This window comes from Furipterus horrens, unplaced genomic scaffold (genome assembly GCF_987537825.1).
Source record: "Furipterus horrens unplaced genomic scaffold, mFurHor1.1.pri manual_scaffold_5, whole genome shotgun sequence".
Lineage (NCBI taxonomy): Eukaryota > Metazoa > Chordata > Mammalia > Chiroptera > Furipteridae > Furipterus > Furipterus horrens.
In genome coordinates this window covers 118,535,555-118,549,886 of record NW_028327175.1, presented here as the reverse complement: position 1 = coordinate 118,549,886, position 14,332 = coordinate 118,535,555, and the positions used below count along the sequence as shown (strand labels likewise).

At 53.1% G+C, this 14,332-nt stretch overlaps 1 protein-coding gene across 2 annotated transcripts in view; it reads right to left on the bottom strand.

Moving 5' to 3' along the window:
• Window positions 1-14,332, bottom strand: part of UNKL (unk like zinc finger) — a 49,430-nt gene that overhangs the window by 2,676 nt on the left and 32,422 nt on the right. Inside the window, exons 10-14 of one of the 2 annotated variants that reach the window (XM_090277326.1) lie at window positions 13,040-13,217; window positions 5,424-5,516; window positions 3,815-4,042; window positions 1,255-1,457; window positions 904-1,158 (exon numbers count right to left, since the gene is read on the bottom strand). In XM_090277326.1, the coding sequence (XP_090133452.1) occupies window positions 904-1,158; window positions 1,255-1,457; window positions 3,815-4,042; window positions 5,424-5,516; window positions 13,040-13,217 (957 nt within the window). Of the gene's footprint in view, window positions 1-903; window positions 1,159-1,254; window positions 1,458-3,814; window positions 4,043-5,423; window positions 5,517-10,985; window positions 11,129-13,039; window positions 13,218-14,332 lie in introns of those variants that run through there. The other variant, XM_090277324.1, reaches the window with a different exon arrangement.

The window sequence follows — 14,332 nt, the reverse complement described above, 5'->3', positions numbered from 1 at the left end:
CTGCAGGTGAGATAAGTTGGTGGGGTCACAGGAGGCCCCTCCCCAGCACTGGTCCACAGCCTGCCCAAAGGTGACTCGAGAACACGTGAAGATAATGGCCCCCTGGCTAGCACAAGAAGGCTCAGAGCTGGGGTGGGACACTCATGCCAGGGGTCACCCCAGTGACACAAGATGGGGGTTGGAGCTGCTTTTCCACGAGACCCTCAAGCAGAGGACTGGCTCCTGGGGGGCCAAGACTGTGTGGGAAGGGCTGGGCCAGGTATGGAGGCCTGTGATCTGTGGCTGGTGAATGGCAGGATTTGGGTTTAGTGGGACCCTGATCTGAGACCCAGCCCTCTAGCCAAGGGAACAGCCAAAGTCCAGAGACAGTGCCTTGGAGGTAAAGCCATCAGGTGTGTACATTGTAGCCAGACTTTGGCCAGTCAAGACAGGAAGGGAGAGTGTCAAGAGGCAGAGCTATGGAACCTTCCAGATGCTCTTAAGTTCTTAGAAAATGCCCTGGTGTGAAAGGCACCCTGAGCTGAAAACAGCGGGTTTTATGCTACTCCAGAAAAAAAAGGAAGAATGAAATCAGGCAAGGAGGTGACCTGTGACCATGGAGGGTAACCTCAGACATACTCCATGGTTCCAACTGTGTGGGGCAAGATGGGTGTGCATTTTATCTATGAGGGCACAGGAAGGGGTAAACATGGAAGGTTTCAGAAAGGAAGAGCAGGGCCAGCCTGGCAGGAGAGGTGGTGCACACACTCCCTGCAGCAGAACATGAGCTGCCACTGGAGGAGTCGGATAAGAGGGACCACAAGGGAAGAAGCAGCGCCAGGCCAGGTCCCAGTCATCTCTCTCCCGACACACACTTGCCAGGGGCAAACATCAGGTACCTTGGAAACTGAAACCAGGACTCACCCCATCCACCGCTTCCAAATCCAGGCGCAGCTGACTCTGCAGTGAATGCAGCTTGGGCAGTGGGATGGCACCAAAGTCGCTGCAGCCCCGCAGCCCAGGAAGTGTGGACATGCCCCGGCCTTCCAGCTCCTCCTGCAGCTGCCTGAACTGGGCCTCCACCTCCTCCTTCTTCTGCAGTGCCAGCTGCCGGGCGCTGTCAGCCGCCAGCGCGCGCTCCTTCGCCTCCTTGGCCTCTCTCTGCCATGCGTCACAGGCCTGAAACCCAGGAGGCTGCAGTGGCTGGCATGGGGAAGGGGCCGTCCCAGGTGCACAGAGGTCTCCCCCGAGCCTTGGCCCCTCCCCAGAACCCACCTGCTTCACTTGCTGCCAGGATTCCTCCCACTGCCTGATCTTCCTCTTGGCCTCCTCCAGCTGCCGCCTGACCCGAGCTAGCTCAGCGCAGTTTGGACTTGCACTTGCAGAGGATGTGGAACCAGCGTTCAGAATGGGGGACGGGCTGGGAGAGAAGCTGCCAGAAACATAGTCCCAGATGCTCCCCGGGACGCCATTCAAACCTGTGGGGTTTAAACGAAGGAAATGAATTCAATGTTTCTGTGACTGCCTCATGTGGAGCAGCACGTCGCAAACTCTGCTCCCAGGAATCCTTTACACATGTAGGATCTCGAGGCCCCCAAAGAGCTTTTGTTTAAAGAGCTCCCATCATAGGAAAAAGTGACACCTGTTGATAGAGTCACGTGTCACTTAACAACAGGAGATACTTTGAGAAATGCATCATTAGGCAATTTCATCACTGAACACCAGAGAGCACTTAACACAAACCTAAATGGCGTGGCCTGCCGCACACCTAGGCTTTATGGTAGAGCCTACTGCTTTGAGGCTATAAGCCTGTTCAACACGTTACTGGACCGAATACTACAGGCAGTTGTAACATAATAGTAAGTTTTTGTGTCTAAACATGGAAAAGGTACAGTAAATGTACAGTATAAAAAATAAAAAACGATACAGCTGTGTATGGCACTTAGCATGAACAGTAACTGCAGGACTGGAAGCTGCTCTGGGTGAGTGGCGAGTGAATGAAGGCCTAGGTTACTACTGTGCACTACTGCAGACTTCACACACTGCCCCCCACACTCCCCTGCTTCCTTCTGACAGGGTCAGAAACACAGCTCTGAAGCTGTCTGTGCTGCTCCATGAACAGCGATGTGGGCTGGGCTGACTGGAAATCTCAAAAGAAACTGGGTGGGTAAGGTGTAGGTCACCACAATAGTGACTGTCAGGAGTGAAAGGTGGTTTGAGGATCAGTAAGAATAAAAGTGAAGATGGAGAGCCTGGCTGGTGTGGCTCAGTGGATTGAGCGCTGGCCTGTGAATCAAAGGGTTGCCAGTTTGATTCCCAGTCAGGGCACATGCCTGGGTTTTGGGCTGGGTCCCCAGTTGGGGGCGCATGAGAAGCAACTGATGAATGTAACTCGCACATGAATGTTTCTCTTCCCCTCTTTCTCCCTCCCTTCCCCTCTCTCTGAAAATAAAATATTTAAAATTAAAAAATGAAGCTGGAGAGATAAAGGAACACAGGGCAATGTCATGGCAATGTGGTTTCTAGAGCAGTGGTAGAGGGTGGTTAGCCCTGGCTGGTGTGGCTCAGGAGACTGAGTGCCACTGGCCTGCAAACCGAAAGGTCACTAGGTTTGATTCCCAGTCAGGGCACATTTTGGGTTGCAGACAAGGCCTCTGGTCGGTTGGGGGCATGTGAGAGGCAACCAATTGATGTAGCTTTAACACATCGATGTTTCTTTCCTTCTTTGCCTCCCTTCCCTTTTCTCTAAAAATAAAATCTTAAAAAAAAAAAAAAGAAAAAAGTTTAATTAGCATGAAGAGGATGTAGAACTAACCAGTCAATATTTTGACTTCGGAAATCTGGTTCCATTGACCCATCTAGCACAAAGGACTCTCACCGGCATTGAATTAGTGGAAGAAAAAAAAAACCCTTATCTATGCTTTATAGCATTACTACCTCAAAATATTTCCGAAGTACAGGGACAGGGTGGCTCCACACTACCACAGAAAGCTTTTTCTAAAGTGGCAGTGGCATTTAATACTTTTTAAGGCCATGTGGACTGGTGTTCTTATACAGGACCTTAGGTCCTCAACAAAGAATTTACAGCAATGTGCCCTGAAGACCACCAAGGTAAGCCCGGGGAGGGGGAAATATGTAACAGGTCAGTGACTGAGTGATTGGAATGGAACCTATGTACTTTAACTTGAGGTGCTCTGAGAGGAAATCTATTGCCAAGCCCCACAGATATTGCTCCCATCAGATAAAAAAATTCCTCCTGAACCACATATCCTTCCATTTCTTACAGAAAATTCAACTCCATTATAGTCGTACAGGACCACCATCATAAGATGAGATATCTCTTGTTGACTGAGAAGTTGTCATGTGGCGTGTGACTATTTAGGAATTAAACAGATATTTTAAAAATGTATTAACTTTTAAAGTATAACAGGTTTTACATAAAATAACATTTTTCAATGAAAGAATAATGTAAAACAAGAAATAGCACTGTTTTCTGTTTTTGCAAGTCTGTCTCTGGAGACATTGCATCTCCACTGCATGTGTGTGAGCAAGGCGGGTCACACTGTAGTGTTGCTGTGACTGAGTCCTGGGCACACTGAGACCCTCATAGAGGTTGATGAGCTAACCCGTCTGAGCCCCAGGGCACCACTGTCGAACCAGCAGAGGCATGGCCACAGGGTCACCAGGGATAAACGCCAAGGCCCACACCACAGGGAGCACGCAGGGCAGTGTATCAGGAGGGCAACCAAGTGGGGACAGCCACACTCACACCTCGGTTTATTCAACAGTAAACTGTCACTGTAGGGTAGCCCCTCCCCCGCGAACCCCAGCTCACCTAGGGAGTTGTAGGTCGAGGCCGAGGAGCCCAGAAGTCTGGGCTCCGACTTGAAGGATGGCGGCTGCTGGGGCGGCGTCATGGCCGAGGAGACAAGAGGCCCAGACAGGGACTGGGAGAACGAGCTGAGCGGGGAGGTGGACAGGGACGATGAGGAGTGCAGGGACGGGGAGCGGGCCAGGCAGCCTGGAATGGTGACGGGCTCTGAGCCCCCCAGCGACCTCTGACCTGTGCAGAGTGGAGGCGCCCAGTTAGTTAGTGATAGGCAGCAGTAACCCTGTGCCCATGAAACAGCAGGCAATGCCTCTGAGCTGGGGTGCAGCAGCCAGGGCAGGGAGATACAGGGGTTAGGGAGTCCCAGGTCTGCAGCAACCATGTGGAGGTACAGAGAAGAGCTCCCCTCAAGCTGAGATGTGGTCATAGCCCTCAACTACTCAGGCAAGCAGCAAGTACACAGGACAAGGGGTTCAGCGGAGTTGCCACAGAGGCCAGACACCTACTAGGCCCTGCCGACCTGTTTAACCACTGGCATGATGGTCCCAGTACTTTTAGGGCCCTCTAGAAATGGATTAATCTGTTTTAACATCAGAAGAGAAAGATGAGCTTTTAGGTCAAAGAAAATGATTTGGTATGTGAGGTCTGCCCGGAAAAAGCCCAGCCATTATTAATATAACCAGAACAGTTTGAGCAACATTGATGTAACCTGGCAGCCAAGGAGAGTGGACTGGAATGCGCATGCATGAACAATGATGACTTCACTGTGCTAGTCAGTGGGGGCAGTAGATGTCATTGAGTGAGCATGTGTACTGTGTGGCCGTCACATTCAAAATGACTGAGCGAGTAGAGCAATGAATCTGCATCACATTTTGAGTTAAGCTTGAACATTCTTCCGTGGAAACTATTCGGACGACTCAGAGGGCCACAGCTACGGGCAACTGGTGATTGGCAGCTTCATCAAGACAACCTGCCCGCTCATGCATCATGTCTCATGCAGTTCTTTGGCAAAATATCAAATCACCCAGGTGACTCAACCCCCCTGCAGCCCAGATGTGGTGCCCTGTGACTTCTGGCTTTTCCCAAAACTAAAATCACCTTTGAATGGGAAGAGATTTCAGACCATCGATGAGATTCAGGAAAATATGACGGGACAGCTGATGGCAGTGAGAACTGTGTGAGGTCCCAAGGTGCCTACACTCTGAAGGGGACTGAAGCAACATTGGCCTATATACAATGTTTCTTGTATCTTGTATATTCTTCAATAAATGTCTCTATTTTTCACAGTATGTGGCTGGATATCTTCTGGACAGACCTCGTATGTTAATATATCCATCTTCATGCCAATGCAGTGGTTAAAACATCTTAGAAGGCCACAAAGGCTGGCTGTCCTTGTCCCCAGTCCTACACACCCCACCACCCCATCATGGCAGGTGCCGCTTTTCTCAGATGGAGGTGCACTGGACAGGTGGGTGGCTGATGCTGCCAGGGTTGCAGAGGCCTGGAGGAAGGGCATGGAACCTCTCCCACCCCAGAACCACTTAAGGATTCTTGAAAGGAGAGGCCTGGCTAGCCCAGGCCACCTGACAAGTGCACCAGGTGTCATCATTCTTACCAGAGGGTCCCAGGTCACTTCCGTCCTGCTCGTCCAGCTCCTTATCCAGGGGGGCAAGGCTTACATCACTAAGATGCAGATCTACGGCAGTGCCTGTCCAACAAGACCATGTTATTGCTCAGAAACACACAGAGCTGCAGCAGGGACAATGCCTGATCTTGGGGCTGCAGGGATATCCCACCTCAGAGCTGGGGGCCAGGAATGCACCCCCTGCCCAGGTCCCACAGTTAGACTCACTCTCTGCTCCCTGGAGCCAGAGCCTCTAGGTGACCTACATGTGGCTCCTGAATCACGGCCTCACCTCACTGACATCTGCTTCTATGTTAGATTTCTAATCAGTGGGTGACATTTGACCAAGTAAACATACTTCACTAGTAAGAAAGAATTCCAAGAGGATACTGTCCATGGGAGAAGTTCACAGGCAATGGTGTAAGGTCATACGCGAACTGACACGGACCACTGACCTCTACACCAGGGGTCACAGCAGGGAGACCCCCATCCTATTCGCCCCAACCTAGCACTGAGCAGGGTCCCTCCCATTTCCATTCTGTTCCACTCAGACACCAATGCACCCCAGGCACATGTGTTAATAAAACAGAGAAATGGAATGGTGGGCCCCTCAGAGCTGGCTTCCCACTTCCCAAAGCTTCCCTCAGAAACCCTTCTTCTGCAGGAGGGGGCCACTGACCCGGCACAGAAAAGGAAGCTGTCCTGGGGTGGCTGAGGTCAGGCCGGCCAGTCCCCAAAGCCAGAGGTCACACAGGATCAGCTCAGGGAAGGTGTGGCAAGAGGACCCTAGGGAGATGGCCAGGGGAGGGGCAGCAGGAGCTCCTGCGACACACCCCATGAGCCAGAGCTGCCTTCCCAACTCAAGATTAGGCTGGTCTATAGGAGAGCTTGGTCACAACGAAGGCACAGCACACAGGAGTTCTGTCACTAGGCATCTTTCTCCCCCAACCCCACCTCTGGGGACCCACTTTCTCCCCCCACAGCACGCCCTCCCAGAAGCAGGTGGACCCGCCTGTGTGGCTGAGCCTTGTACCTCACTGGTGGCTCAGGGCCCCCTCAGCCCCCATATGATGCCTGGCCAGATGCACCAGGTCTCATTTCAAGAGGCCACAAAGTCACCCTGCCCCAGCCACCAAGACAGACATTGCCACAGCCCAGGGGACACACAATGGGGACCCTGGTCAGACCTGCTGCTCCTTGTGAGCAAGTTGGGCTTCTGGAGGCTCCCGCCTCTGCCCTGCCCCCCAGCTGCTTGTTGCCAAGTGTCACAGAGTCCCCTGGACTATGTCCCACAATCAAGTCAAAGCTGCCCAGGGAGAGAAGTCGCTGCCCAGTTCTGACCACATCCCACACTTGGCTTTGCCCAGATTCCAGGCCGCACTAGAGGGACAGCCATGTCCCCTGCACAGGGTTATGTGAGGAAGCAGTAGCAGCCCAGGCTGCAGGAAGGAGCTGCGGGGTTGGGGTTGTTTCAAAGAATGGCATTCAAATATAAGGGCTGAGCAAAGGCTAAGCCAAGGAAGGGGACGAAAGTGCAGCTCAAGGGACAGGGGAACCCGCCTGTGCTAGGGAGGGGGCTGCTGCCTTTTTAAATGAGACATATTTATTGCAATCAGCAGGAAATATGGGTCAAGAGATGTGTGACTTCCAAAGAACCTAAGTCCTTAGCACACGCAAATCCGTGGGAGCCAGCTGTGGTCCACAGGTAGAGCAGACGTGGAGTCCAGCCCAGACAGGCATCCCAGGCTGCCCTGTTCCTTCCCTGCTCAGCTCTTGTGGGAACCGTGTGAGCCAATGACAAGGAGGGCTCCTTGCCGATGAGAGGTGCACAGGAGTGCACACCCGAGAGCGGTTGGCTCTGGCCTCCACAGTGTGAACCCCATTGCACACATCAGAAGGCAGAAGTAGGGGAGCCTCGTGTCTGGGAAACGACGGGGCAGCACTGCCTGGCGAGGCCCAGGGCCTGCATCTGTCTCCTTGTTTCATCACTGCTGCCTGCAGATGCGACCCCGACCTGGCCCCACTTAGGGACCAGGGTCCGGGGCATAGAGTCAGGACCAAGCTCCATTGGCGTCCACTCCCTCCCACGCCTGGAGCATTGAGGCCAAGCTGCCACGTCACCTGGAGAACACTGTCCTCCCCACACTGTTGCCTGTCACCAGGAGCAGTTGGGGGGGCAGGGCGGGCGGGACTAGGGCCCTGACTACTCCCAAGGAGAAACTATTCACACAAAGGGGTTAAGGACTTTGAAGGTCTTATCCAGAAAGGTGGTGAGCAATCAGGGGGCTCCACCACCCCCACTTCAACAGGTGTCCCCAGATTCCATCCTGTGAGGCAGGAAGGTGCTGAGCCTGTGTCGCTGACCCTGCAGATGTCCAACGCTGCAAGACTGTGCAAGAGCAGACAGCAGGCCCCGGGCTGGTAGCACCACAAGCTCTTGGTCCCTGAGGAGGCTGACAAAAGACAACATTGCTCACCATGGCCTCCCGAGCACGACAACAGCAGCAATGAGACACTGCCCTTCGGGACCTGCACAGCTGGACCAGCTCCTTGAACAGGTTCCCCTGAGAACCCAAGGCCACAGCTAAGGACCAGACAATGTGAAAATGGGCTGATGCCATAGTCCTTACAGAAAGACTCTCAGGGAGACCTCACAGCGGGGACACACAGGGGCAGTCCTGACCTCTGGCCTGTGGTCTCCCTCTGTTTCCTCTCCCTGTCGGCTGAGCTGCTCAGGCCCTTCCCTGCAGCCAGTTCCTCCCTCTCCACAGGAAACTTCTTCCTGATATCCGGAGTCTTTGTGTCTGGGGGCTGCTAAAACCAAACGCCACATGCCAGACTTCAAAGACCATAAACCCATTCTCCCAGTTCTAGAGCCAGAGGTTGAGATCAAGGTCACAGGGCTGCATTACCTCTGGAGGCTCCGTTCCGCCCCCTCCAGCTCTGGCTTTGTCAGAAACCCTTGGCCTTCCTTGGCCAGTGGCTGCTTCACCACATCTCTGCCTCCATCCTCACATGGCTGGCTCTTCTCTGTGTCTGTGCCCAAATCTCCTCCTTATAAGGACAGCGGTCATCCTGGATTAGGGTTCATACTAATGACCTCATTTTACCTTGATTACATCTGCAAAGACTGTTTCCAAATGAGATCACATTGCCAGGTTGGTGGCAGGAGGCAGGCCTGAGGCATATGTTCTTGGGGAACATAATTCAACGCACGACAAAGGGGATCACCCATTGACAACCCCCTATCTGATCCATCCCCTCCAGGAGGCTGTGCTTTGGCGCTTGAATTAGCACCTCCCGCAGGTCTAGGACCCAGACCTCTTGGGATTCCTCCACCGACAGGCCTATGTCCTGTTGCTGTGAATTCCAGAGGGTCCGGCCTCTTGCTTGCACCTGCTCTCTGGGACACAACCACAGCCCTGCAGGCCCTGCACCCCACATGCAAGCCTGTCCTGTTGGCCTGCCCCTCCTTCCTGCCATCCTGTTTCCAGTGCATTCTTCAGGCTGCTGCCTAGTCCTTGCCCTCTAGCCCTGTGCCATGTTCCAAAACCCCTCTGGTCAAAGGCAGCCCTTGCCTGCTGCCTGTCCCTCCCCATTCCTCTGCCTAGGTCAATTTCTGGGCCCTCCCACCCTCCTCAGGAGCTCAGTAGCCCCTCCACACCAAGGCACACATGGTTTCTGGAGCGCTCACCCCCAGATGCCCCAGATACGGCTGCATCACCTCCTCATACCAGGGAGAGGCCCCATTGCCATAGAGGCACCTTCTTAACCTGTGCACAGGTGATCCTCAAGCTGGTGAACCTGGGATCACTCACTGAGCAGGAGCCCTGTGGGAGCCCTTAGCTCCTCCTCCTCCTTAAACACACATCAGCCAGGCCCCAAGCTCCAGCCATCTCTGCAGCTGCCCCTTCACCCCGACCTACACTGTCCCAAGAGTGACCCTGGCATCAGCCAACTCTGTCATGTCAGAAGTCCTGCCTCCCCTGGCATGCAGGACAGCACTTACCGTCTGCCTCACCCTGCCCCATCCTGCCCCTGACCCAAGTAGCCTTCCCACCTCAAAATGGCTACTCCTTTGTCCTCAAGCCCTGACGCTGTTATAGGCTGCAGCCTAGCACAGCTTCCATTAGCCCCACTAGTGCTGGGAGAACTGCTCAGCCTTCAAAATGCTCTTAAAATCTTCCCCTACTCCATTCGCGCACAACTGCCGAGACTATGCAGGTGCGCCTTAACCAGTGCTGACTGATGCGCAGACTCACCCTCTGAGAGTGAGCACCTGACCCCCCACCTCTTTACTCTGCCCTGCTTCCTCCAAAAGAATGGAGGCCCAAACCCACCCTTCATGAGCTGGCCTGGCATATTTGCTCAGCCTGGGGTCCCAAGCCACTGTCCTGAACATGCTGGTCACTTGGGTCTGAAAATGTGGATTCAGCCCTCAGCACCTGCAGTCCCAGGATCAGGTTAGAGATGGTCAGCTTCAAAGCTAGCAGAGTTCCAGGAGTACTTTTATGAAACACAAAGGCACAAAGGAATGAATGGATGGGGAAGCAAACTGGACTGCAGGAGCTTTTCTCACCTGAAAGTGGTTTATCTCACCAGTTCCCCAACCCCACCCCATGACTCAGCACACAGGTGCACCCCTGTTGCCCACTTAGGTACCAATGTGGCACCTGACAAACCACAGCCTGCATTCAGCGTACCAGGCAGAGGCCACTGATTGCCAGGATGTGTCCTGGCCCACTTCCTCATAAGCAGTGCTTCTAGCGTCCTACCACACCTTGCTGTTCCCTGAAGTCAGACCCAGGTCTTCCAAAATACATTCTCATAAAGGAAGAACTGACTTTTAAAAAGGCTTGAACATTCAAAATCCAGATGAACCACGTACATAAACTGTGCCATCTGACCTAGAACCGGCCTTGCCAAAATACCAGGAACCACCCAGGTGTTAATGAGAAATTAGCTGAAAGCTGCTGAGTAATGGCTTTGGCAAAGCCGTTCTTGACGTGACACAGCACATTAGAGAGGCGCCGCGGTCCCAGGGTCAGGGGACACATGGGGACAACACACACAGTGCACAGAATTAAAGGCCAGATTGGGGGACCCAGGAGTCAGTGGGAGCTCCCTGCACCCACCCGGTCCGGGTTGTTCTCCCCCAACTACAAGACGCATAAACACCTGGCACACCTGCTCACCCGCAGGTCCGAGTCTCCGATAGTGCAGGCACAGATGGCGATTCGCAGAGGAGACAGGAAACCGTTCTCTCCTGGTGTAAGAGACCCACCTCCGCTAGGTGATGAAGGATCCGTTCGAGAAGCCTCACGGCTGGTGCCCACGCAAGGACCGGAGGGCGCCTCTGCAGAGCAGGCTGCTCAAAAGGGCATATCTGCATTCACCCCACTCAGCAGCCCCCAGGAAAACTGACACCAAGCCCTGCTTTCACCCCTGGCGCAGGCACCGAGGACCAGCACAGGAAGCATCTGGACAAGAGGGGAGGCAACCCTGGGGAGGGGGAAAGTGCACGGAGGAGGGGCGGTAGGGAGACGCACTCACTTAGGGTGTTGGCCCGTGGAAGGAGCGCACCTGCAGAGGAAGATTGGCGCACCGCACCTTGGTCGGCGGGGGTGGGGGGCGGCGCACGGCCCGCTCCCCAGCTTCGCGTAACGAGACCCGCAACCGCAGACGCGCGGCTGAGGATGCTGACTCACGGTCCGCTATCCCCACCACCGCCACCGCCGCCACCGCCGCGGATTCAAACAGGGCCCGCGGCCCGTGGCCCGCCCACCGCGCGCCCGCCGCGCCCACGAGTGACGCAAGCCTTAGACGCGCCTCGCCCCTGGCCCCGCCCCCTTACGCAAGCCACAGACCGGCGCGCTTCCGCCCGCCCGGGTCCCGACCCTGCGGTGCTGAGGAATCACGGGTCCTACTGCCCTTTGCTGCCGGCCTTGCCCGGCAATGAACTCCTCCGTTTACTATTTTAATCTGAAACCTGTTCATATGAAGTGAAAGGCAAAGGGAATAAAATTTGTCAAATGGCCCTGAAATGATTCCATTAAATCCATTAAGTCCAGAATACTTGGAAAGGCACCTATTTATTTTTAGAGTTTAAATGAATAATTTAAAAATGGATTTTTTTTTTTTAATTCGGTGCGTTAGTAATGATATAACCTGAATGAAACTGTACTACAGGAGAAAACAATCCAGTCTTTGCCTGTCAGCCCCAAAGCAGGTGGGGTGGACGCTGGTCCTGGGAGTCCTCAGCAGCAGACAGGGCCCTCCTGGGGTCCGAGGGCAGTTCTGACGGTTCCATCACTTCCCATAACTGGGGCGGTATTAGGATATAACGTCACACGTGATCTCGGGAGGGCGAGCAGGGAAAATGTGAGGATGGCACCAACAACAGAAGCTCATTATTTTAACAGCAGCCACAAAAACGTATTGCTTTGTATCTGTAAATGGAGGCAATGTTGAGCCTGAAAAAAAATTCACCTCTTTACCTCCCTATAGTTGGTTCAAGAAATATTTAAGTTAGTGAAAGAACACACAGCAAGATAGTCAGTGACATACTAAAACAGGCTCAGGTTGCCCCTTCGGTGTTAAGATTATGGCTGGAAAAATTATTAGGAGTATCCTAACTCCAACTTTAAGTCATTACCTGTCCAGAGAGGCCACTTTCAAAGCATAGATGCACCTAGTTCTATTTTTCACTCAGGTGAGCAGAGTTGAGTAGGAATTCCACTTTCCTAATTAATTTTCTCTTATGCTCAAAATTTACTATTACTTCACATTGGTAAAAATAAGCTTTATTTTTTAAAATGTTTGCGCTTACCCATAACAATACAATTTTGTGCTGCCCAGGCTGGGCCTCTCACTGGAGCAGCTCCCCTGTGCTGCCAACAGCCACACCAACCCAGTCAACCCTGAGACAGAATCTGGAACTGCCACATAACAGAAGGCCTTCCCTGAGTTTCTCTGTACCGGGGCAGAGCCTTCCACAGGTCCCAGGTGTCCCATCATCCTGATGTGGCCTGAGGGGGCCAAAGGGACAGGCACAGCCCACCATTCCCATTGCTGTGTGTCCATCCTGCTCTCCCCTGCACTTTCACAACAGCCCCCACCTGAGCCCCATGCCCCCATACAAGCCACCAGACAGCTTCCTTCCCAGCCCAGCTTCAATGACATTGGTCATCAGTTCACAAACCCTCAGTGACTCCTACCAGCTAAGGACCCCCTATAGTTGGCAGCCAAGCCCACTGCCTTCCAGCTGCACCTCCACTCCCTCCCCACCCTTGTCATGGCCCCCTACCTTTCAGTGCCCTCACTGCCCTCCAACTCCCATTTAAATTTCTCTAAAGGCTCCCGTTCTCTGCCTTGCCCTGGGGCCTGTGCCGCCACCCCCAGAGCTTCTCAACAGCTCTGTAGCACCAGGCTGCTGGTGAGGCAGGTGTTTCCAAAACCACCTGCAAAACAGCCAGTGACAGACCACCAAAACACTATGGCTCTTCGACCAAAATTTGCATTCCGAAAGTATCCCTAAATAGATTATTCCTTAAATGCTACAATGTAAGTGCTAAGAGAAGCCAGGGAAATGAGAGTCTTGGCCTTACCTGGGATGGACTCAAGGGCACCGCCAGTGGGGTCCAGTGGGTGGGCACGGGCCGGGAGAGCGGGTAGGGCAGTGGGGGAGGAGCTGCTGGAGCCAGCACTGGACGCCAGGCTGGATGCCATGCTGGAGCTCACACTGGGAGCAAGTGGGTGAACCACTGTAAACACCGCCAGGTGGTTCTGTGCAAAGACACAAACAAGAATAACAGATGCACCTGCATGGACAACAGCAGCATGACCAAAGCACAGAGTCACGAACAGACAGAAGCATTGCCCGATTTCTATCCCTAAAGCAAAACATAAAGAAAGTGGACTTTCTCCCTAAATGTCTAGTTATTTACAATGACCATGACACGCAGACTTGCTAGCTGCCAGTCACCCAGGGATGAAAACAAATGCACCTAGAAAGTGTCTCGTCTAAAGAACCGCTCTGCAGAAGCAGTTTTCAAAAGCAGGCATTCAGCATTAGAAAACAACCCACCAACAGACAAAAGCAGAGAACCAGTCCCCTTCTGAACACATAGATGAAATGGTCCCATGACCTCATTACCCAAGAAAAGTAAAAAATGGGGGCAATTCACATTATCTTTATATGATAGATAACAGATTAAAAGAAAAAGCTAGCATGACCTTGGGTGTGCAGGGTGTTGTGCACAAGAAAAGCAAGCCATGAAAATGACACACCACAGAGCTGTCAGCCAGCCCATAGCTGCATCTGAAGTCACTAGAAAATCAGGAGTCAGAGGCACATTGAGGTGAAATGGTGTGACTATCTGGGTTCTGCTTCAAAATAATACAGGAGAAGTTAACCTGAGGCGGGAGCAGCTACAACAAGGCCAACAACAAGGGGGAGGGTGTTACTAGTTTGTCAGCTTAAGGAAAGTTTTCCATAGTAAGGAGAGTTACTACGCATTTTGTCAGACAAATCTGGCACAGGACAGTTTCTCAAAGTGGATGTTTCTTGGTGCTGAGGCGCCATTTTCTGTGTTCACAGACTCCCATCCCGCTCCACCGACTTTGCTAAAGAGAGCTCCCTATGACAGACCAGGGGTCCATGAGTGCAGAGACCCTGGAACTGATCACCACTGCATGTCTCTGAGGTTAAAATTTAAAAATAAGAACTCAAACTACAGAAGTGTGGGGAGCCATGTCTTCTAACACTCCCTGGGGTGACCCACAAGCTGGCTTTCCTGTCCTTCCAGCTGTGGTGCGACCACAGGTCTCCCATTCCTTTCTCCCTCCACTGGGGTGTGTGCCATCCCGAGGTGAGCCAGGACCACTGTAACCAACCAAGG